Below are 8,462 nucleotides of genomic sequence, written 5' to 3'. Positions count from 1 at the left end.
AGGATTTTTAAATGACTCAGACTCATTTAAACTGGTTCAACAAATTGGAAACAAGAAGTCATTGTGGTTTGACAATTTTTCCTGTTCACACGAGTGCTTCAAATGCTGCAGTTTAAGCACAGCAAGAAAATGTACAGTCGTTATAGGAATGTCTAAACCTTGAAGATTCCTGGAGGATAGCTGGACAATAATGCTCCAGGTTTTATGTTGCCGTGGGAACCCTGTTTTAAATATGCAATGAGAAAAGCAGTAATGAATGTGATTGAGTTCTCCACCTTCAGTGTGTTCAGCACACGTGGCCTTCCAGTCATGTCTTCAGTCTCAGGACAGACGAGTCAATGCATTGATCAGTGTGTGTGTGTGTGTGTGTGTGTGTGTGTGTGTGTGTGTGTGTGTGTGTGTGTGTGTGTGTGTGTGTGTGTGTGTGTGTGCATGCTTTAAATATTTCATCACAGCTTCTATTTATCTTGTTTGTCATATTTATTTTCTTCCAGTGTGAATATGCCCTGTAATGATTGACAGCTGAGACTGCGGGGGGGAATTCTGCCAGCCTTAATGTGAATTATGTTTTAGTAAATCTGTTGTTAGGGTGGAGGACACTGATTTCATTAAAAACCTGATTAATTGACTGGCTTTACTCATTTCTTTAACTGGTGACACAGGACTCGACAATAAAAACTACTTGGAAAAAACAATCTTTTATACGCACACTGTTTTCAAATATGAACTCCCATCTCTTCTTTTAAGATGAACATGAAATCAGAATTGTGAATGCTTCATCATCACACATTATTGCACAGATCGTTTATCAAAATGAAATGAGCTTCTTTTGCTCTGAAACATTGTTGCCAATTTAACTGTAAATGATAATTGTAGCAACTTATAATTGTAGCAACTGTTGCTATATTTGAGTTTTTGGCCTGTAATGTGTAAATGAGAACAGCTTTCCTGGACATTTGACTATATTTTATATTAAAATACAGTATGTGTGCTTGGATTAAAAGAGAAAACCGATGTGAACTGCCATTAGGCAGAAGTGTACAGTCAAACCAAACATTAGTCAGACACCAGATATCATTTGTGATATTTTTTCACTAATGTGATCAGGACACTATAGTTCATCTATGTAAGTGAGGAGGGCAAAATAAAGTAAACTGTGACATAGTATACCCAAAATATTCTTCATACAGGGACTACCAGTAAAAGTTATACAAATTTGGGACCAAATATTATTCCGACACTTTGAGCTGATCATGTTTTGCTGAAGTGTTTTGTCTTTAATTGCTAATGCTCTTTTTACACACAGACTGAACTGAATGAAGCATTGCTTGGTGATTGGTTGAGCTAAACTGGTATTATCTAATTGTGTAGTTAAATTTAACAGCTGACAGATATTCAACATAATTCATGTGTGAGACAGTCTAACAGAAGGACGGACAAAACCAGTCAAATATCAGTTCTGCTCATATTTTATTACCATTTTCTAAACTATAGCGAATAAACTGTGATAATGTGAGAAATGTTGAAGGTGTCTGAATACATTTAGTTTTGGCTGCATGTCGTGATGTCACAAATATGCTAATTGGTGCATGACGTCATATGGCGACACTTTTCAAGCAGGCTTTAGCAACTTTCCATTGAAAATAGTTGGCAACACTTTTAATTGAAAACCCTTCCTCCACATTTCAGCATCCAGTCAGCTCCCTATGGATGAGGGCTACATGTCCCTGTCATCTACTACACTGTAGTTTCTATCAGGAAATATTACAAAAGTGAACTGGGTTCTGGAGACCATTTCACACCGGCTTCAGTAAATCCAAAGCATGTACAAAAGATAAAAAACTCCTTTATTTTTACACATCTTTGCCTCAAACTGCTGAACAAACATGATGAAACACTTAAAACAGCTCATCGTGTCTTCAGGAGGTAAAAGCACATCAACACATCAGTGCATCTGATCTCTGACTCACTTCTGCAGATATGATGGTTTATTAAAATGAGTCAAATCAGATTCCTAAGCGCTCCTGGTTTCTCCACAGCCAGGCGTGATACTCGTTGAGCTTATGGTCATCTGGCGTCACCTGCAGGACACACACACACACACACACACACACACACACACACACAGGTTTGTTTTGCTATACCTGTGAGGACATTCCATAGGCATAATGGTGTTTATACTGTACTGTACAAACTGTATATTCTGTCCTCTTACACTAACTCGACCCCTAAACCTACCCATCACACACACACACACACACACACACACACACACACACACACACACACACACACACACACACACTAACCTGACCCCGAAACCTACCCATCACACTCTCACTCTCACTCACACACACACACACACACACACACACACACACACACCAGCCGTGGCACTCGTGTTATGGTGTGTTTACCTCTCTCCACTCCTCCACACAGAAGATTCGGTACGAGTCATTGCCGTATTTCCCGATGCCGTGGAGCTCGATGGGATATCGCCAGGATTTACTCAGATACTCGTCTGACAAACGGGAGAAACGTCACACAATCATGAGACGAGCGCTGTGCCAAACAACACAACACAATACACTTCATTTTATATCTATGGAAGTTTGTTTCCAGAAGGAAATTGTGATTTATTAATCTCACAATTCTGACTTTTCTTGTAAGTTGCAATTTTAACTTTTTTCCCCTCACTATTCCGAGTTAATGACTAGCAATTCTGAGTTTATATATTGCAAATCTGTATTTAATTCTCACAACTACAAGTTTATAACTCATAATAATGTTAACTCTCACAATTTTGACTATTTCTTGGAATTCCACAATTCCTAAAAAAAATGTATTATGACAAACAAGCGACATTTTATCTCACGCTTCTGTTTCTTCCACTGCAAGTTTATATCACACAATTTTGGCTTTTTTCTCACAAATGCAAGAAACAAAGTCAGCATTGTGACATTTTTTACTCTGTGGCAGAAACAAGCTTCCATAGATATTTATTCGGAATATATATGTGACTGATATAAATCACTACAAGAAAAAGCCCTAGTAATGAAACTACCTATGTTTAAGTAATGAAAATGTTTATGCATGCATGTTTATGTGATAAACTGAGCTTTTCTAGAGTTCCTCCAGCAGACGCACCAGAGAAGCGCACGAGTGTTTTGGCGCGGATCGTACTGAGACCCAGTGGCTTCAGTAAACGGGACACAGGCCTCCAGTCACTCACTCGGGTCACGTCTGCGCTCGGGTAACGCTGGAAAAACTCCCACAGCATCGGGATCGCCATCTTACCTGGAAGAGGAACACATGACCATCACATGACCATCACATGCACACCCATCGCCCGGTTCAAACCCTCGTGAACGCTCTGCCTCGATATCGGCAGCAACACACAGTATTACTGATTTCACTACAGTCTGGTGTCAGTGCTTTAACACAGAGGTCATGGGTTCGATTCCCAGGGAAACATTAATTGATCAAATTTAATGTGTACCTTGATTGCCAAATGCATAAATGTACACTGCCGTTTAAAAGTTATGGAACAGTAATATTGTTAAATATTATTAAAATAACTGTTTTCTATTTTACTATATTATAAAATGTAATTTATTCCTGTGATCAAAGCTGAATGTTCAGCATCATTACTCCAGTCTTCAGTGTCACATGATCCTTCAGAAATCATTCTAATATGATGATTTGATGATCAAGAAACATTTATGATTATTATCAGTGTTGAAAACAGTCGTGTAAATGTTTTCTCAGAATTCTTTAAAGAATAGAAAGTTCAAAAGAACAGCATTTATGTGAAATATAATCTTTTGTAACATTATAAATGTCTTTACTGTCACTTAATTCATCCTTGATGAATACAAGTATTGATTAAGCTTTCTATTTCAGATAAATGCTGTTCTTTTGAACTTTCTATTCATCATAGCATCATGAAATAAAAATGTAAAAAACAGTTTTCAACATTGATAATAATCATAAATGTTTCTTGATCATCAAATCCTCATATTAGAATGATTTCTGAAGGATCATGTGACACTGAAGACTGGAGTAATGATGCTGGAAATTCAGCTTTGATCACAGGAATAAATTACACTTTACTGTATATTCACATAGAAAACAGATGATTTACACTGGAATAATATTTCACAATATTACTGTTTTGTTGTATTTTTAATCATATAAATGCAGCCTTGGTGAGCAGAAGAGACTTCTTTTAAAAACATAAATCTTTTGACTGGTAGTGTATGATGCGGCTCACAAGCATCTGGAAACATGAGCATGAACGTCTCAGTTACGTATGAAACCCTCGGTCCCTGAAGGAGGGAACAGCGACGCCACGTCGGTGACTGACGAATAGGAATCTGGCTAGAGAGGCCAATCTACTTCGAGTGTAACTAAACGAGCCAATAGTAGACCTGCCAGGCATAAACCGCTCGGCTCTTCAGTGAAAACCTGAAGATGTGCTGCACCTGCTGCTCATTATCTGCGTGTGCCGTGATGCAGCGCAGCTGATGCTATTATCACATGCCAATGTACACTGGCTCGTTTAGTTACACTCGAGGTAGATCGACCTCTCTAGCCAGATTCCTATTCGTCGGTCAGCGACGTGGCGTCAGAGTGACCGACTGAAGGGGAACATCAGGGATAAACACAGATGTTCTGAATGTGTTAATGTACCGCTGGTCTTGTTGAGGAAGATGGAGGCCACCAGGAGCTTCCAGGGGTCGTGGAACAGCGTCTCCTGCACCAGATTGAAGGGCGAGCGCGGCGGAGTCCATTTCCTCAAGGCTTTACGCTTCGGACGGCTCAGAGCTGACAGAGAAATATCTATAACTCATCATGATTCAATAAGTGTCCAGCAACAATTTGTGTTCAAATCAATTAGAAGAGATTTTGAGAGAGAGAGAGAGAGAGAGAGAGAGAGAGAGAGAGAGAGAGAGAGAGAGAGAGAGAGAGAGAGAGAGAGAGAGAGAGAGAGAGAGATAATGTACATCCAGCCGGTTGTTATCTCAGATTATGGCATGTGGACATTTGAATGAAATGTCGTTTGGCCGATATTAATATGCTTATATTACATATATTGCATGATGTATTTTAACAGTTTTGTTCAATAAAACCATATGATTACAAACTTTTGATACTTTATTTTAACCAAGTATTATTGCTTCATTTTATTCTATATGTATTTTAAGTCATTTTAAAGGCAATTGTTCACTTAGGTCTATTTTTATTAACACAAAAAAATTATTATCCGATTAATCGTCAAAATAATCGACCGATTACTTGATTACCAAAATAATCGTTAGACTTAGTTTAGTTGAAACATTTCAAAAATTATATTTTGTGACTTTCAGACGATACAATCGATACATTTGATTACAATCAATTTATCGATACAATAAATAAATATATTTATTTTATATTGTAAAAATAAAAAAATTCCAGTCACATATTTCGTCTTAGAAGATTTCTTAAAAATAGTGTTAAAATATCGTCTCGTGAGTGAAGTGTATCGTCACACCTCTAAAGACAGCCTGGCCAAAGATTATGTTGCACAATTTGTCATGTTTCATTGCGTTATCACAAATAAAACGGTTTACTCCAAGCACAACTACTCAATATGCTTACAAAATCTTCAATAATATCTGAATAACTGGTGAGGATGTCAGTTTTGCAAGGCCGGACAGCACTTCTGGCCACTACTAACCCAAACAGCAACATAGTGTCGGCCCAGATCCGGCCCACATTCGGTACGAGCTGAATCCACATGTTCCAGATGTGGGCCGGATCTGAGCCGACACTATGTTGCTGTCTGGGAACCCACAGCTTTCATAAAGTCATGCTTTGGTTCAGTCACAGTATCACTCAATACAAACCTACCATTATTCCTTCTACTGAAGTACGGACTGGTTTTCCGCTTCTCTGCAAATAACTTCAACCCTAAAAAGAACATGATTACAGAGTTATTAAAAATGACCATGTTTTTACATGATTACATCCTTCCCTCTGGTAATAAAAAAAAATAAAATAAAGGACTTTTGTTGCACTTTAACTACGAATACACAAAAAAGAAAATTGTATTGATTCAAGGAGTTTTGTGGTTGAAATTTTAAAAAGTAACAAATCCTTCCCTCTCGGGTCAGTTTGACCCCCTTAGGAATTAATGGAATGCAAGGAATGCTTCAGTACACATAGAAAAACCTAAAAATGCTAAAACTTTACCAAAAAATGATTGTATAATGCCTACATGTGTATCTGAATGCATACTGAATATAACTGACTTTAGGACCCAGAGGAACAGCTTATTTGCTCCATATAGAGCTATAAGCCCATCTAGAGTCATGAAATATCATCTTATATTATTATATTTCCACAAGAGGTCGGCAAAGACTCCCAGTGTAAGATATTTTGAGCTGAATTAAAAGGGTTAAGCATAAAATTGTGTTATTTTTTTATTTAAATTGAAAGAATGTGAGGAATGTGCTTAAATTACTATTTATTTATAATTTTTTGATCAATTCCAGTAATTTAAAGGTAAATAAAATTAAAAATAACAAAAAAAATCTCCCCAAAAAATTGCATTCAAAATAGAAAAAATATTATCAAAAGTAAATAAAATAAGTTTCCTGGACAACAAATTATTTTTTAATCATTTTAGGGCTTCGGGTCATTTTGACCCGCGAGGGAAAGATTTGTAACAAAGTGCGAGGGAAGGATGAAGGATAAATGTGTCCCGGTAAACAGGGGTTCATATTCATAAGGAAACACTCACTGTTCTCAGTGTTTCTAGAGGGTGACACACAGTCTGTGTGTTTCAGGCTCTGGTTTTCCTCCTCCACTCCTCCAGTCATCTCTAACCGATCGAGTTCTTGGCTTTCGGAAGCAGAACTGTCTGAATGTTCATCTAGAGTTGGATTCACTCGTTCATCTTCCAGGCCGATCTGCTCTCCGCTCTCTCTCTCCTCGTCTCGACGCTCGTCTTCATCTGCCGTCACTCCAGCGCTGGATCCCTCTTTCAGTGTCCTTCTCGTTTGTCGAGTGTCAGACACTGAGAAGTCGAAGTCGCTGATCTTCAGCTCCGTGTTTGTTTGTGAGAGCAGGAATCTGTGCAGCTGAGTCTTGGATCGGAAGATCTTGCCCTGAGGACTGAGAGAGAGCATCTGATTCACAATCACAATGTACATTCACACCCAATGTCAAATAAAATATGCAATGTCAACGCAAATAAATAACGCTGAATAAACAGCTCAAACTACGCTTCAATGAAACGCTGTTGAAACAGCTAAAGTGGCTCAGACCAATCAGACCGAGCACCACAACACTCTTGTAGCCAATCAGCAACAGGGGGCGGAGCAATGAAGGCAGGGGTGTGTTTGTAGTTGATTTCAAATATCAACAGCGTTTCTCAGAAATGGCTTACTGCACCTTTAAATAATCAGATTGTGAAAGACACTGCGTTGAGAAATCCTGTAGAACTGGGCTTTTCAATCTTTTAGAGGGCAAATGTGATCATCCTCGTGAGACAGACCCCCTTCCTAAAATTTTAAAGGCAGCTATATATTTATATGCAAAAGACCCAAATGAATTTATCCATTGAAAACTATTATTATAAAACTATTATTTGAAAAATATTTCGTTTATATTGCATTAAATTTTTTTTTTCAACTCACTATAGTAATGTCAGATATATTTATTTATTATGCATTTACATAAATATTTTGTTATTGATAAAATCGCTTTTTATTTTAATAACACTTCATTTCACACCTGATAAAGTCTCTCGACAGACAAGCTTCGAAACCTTTACGAATCTGTGAATCAACTGATTCGAATCTTTGAAAAGCTTCGTTTCTCGCATGACAACAAACACACACCTGATGATGTAGACATCGACTTTCCCCGCTGTTTTACCACTCTGTCTCTCTCTCATCTCTCTCCTCCAGCCCGAGGCTTTCTGCATCTCAGATATCGACATGCTCAAGCACACAATGCGAAACAAACAGTGGATACTTCGGTTATGATGACGCTGTGTCGCGTCGTCCGTGTTCAGGACACATGATTCTCTCGAGAGCGGCGAACTGATTCACATTAGCCCATTAGACTCCCGTGACCGCGGGATAAACCGAACAACATAACGACGAACAGTTTCAGATCAACCTAAAGGATTCACATTTTAGTGTAAACACCATAGACAACACTGGTGTTGCTACGGAAGCTCAGAGACAGAGTTTTGGATATACACAAGTGTTCTTTCGACACCTAGTGCTTCGGAGGATAATAACGCCAGTTTTAAAGTTTCTTTCTTGTCAATTATATATTTCTCGATACAGTGGCGTGCACAGACCTATGGCACAGACCTCCTCCGGGGCGGAAGGACCAAAAAGGGCACTTTTAAAAAAAACATTTATTTTTCGAAATAAATCACCTGTATTTAATTAAAGCAGTAC

At 38.2% G+C, this 8,462-nt stretch overlaps 1 protein-coding gene across 1 annotated transcript in view; it reads right to left on the bottom strand.

Moving 5' to 3' along the window:
• mbd4 (methyl-CpG binding domain protein 4) overlaps positions 1-8,257 on the bottom strand; it is a 109,486-nt gene extending 101,229 nt beyond the window's left edge. The window contains exons 1-7 of the mRNA XM_082187418.1: positions 7,890-8,257; positions 6,788-7,161; positions 5,896-5,955; positions 4,693-4,827; positions 3,148-3,297; positions 2,418-2,521; positions 1,213-2,081 (exon numbers count right to left, since the gene is read on the bottom strand). Of these exons, the coding sequence (XP_082043544.1) occupies positions 2,007-2,081; positions 2,418-2,521; positions 3,148-3,297; positions 4,693-4,827; positions 5,896-5,955; positions 6,788-7,161; positions 7,890-7,990 (999 nt within the window). The 5' untranslated portion in view covers positions 7,991-8,257 and the 3' untranslated portion in view covers positions 1,213-2,006. The remainder of the gene's footprint in view (positions 1-1,212; positions 2,082-2,417; positions 2,522-3,147; positions 3,298-4,692; positions 4,828-5,895; positions 5,956-6,787; positions 7,162-7,889) is intronic.
• Between the last annotated feature and the right edge of the window lie 205 nt (positions 8,258-8,462).

Source organism: Leuciscus leuciscus, assembly GCF_965113295.1.
Source record: "Leuciscus leuciscus genome assembly, chromosome: 13".
NCBI lineage: Eukaryota > Metazoa > Chordata > Actinopteri > Cypriniformes > Leuciscidae > Leuciscus > Leuciscus leuciscus.
Note: the sequence above shows the minus strand (reverse complement) of the source record. Positions and strands in the feature narration are given on the sequence as shown.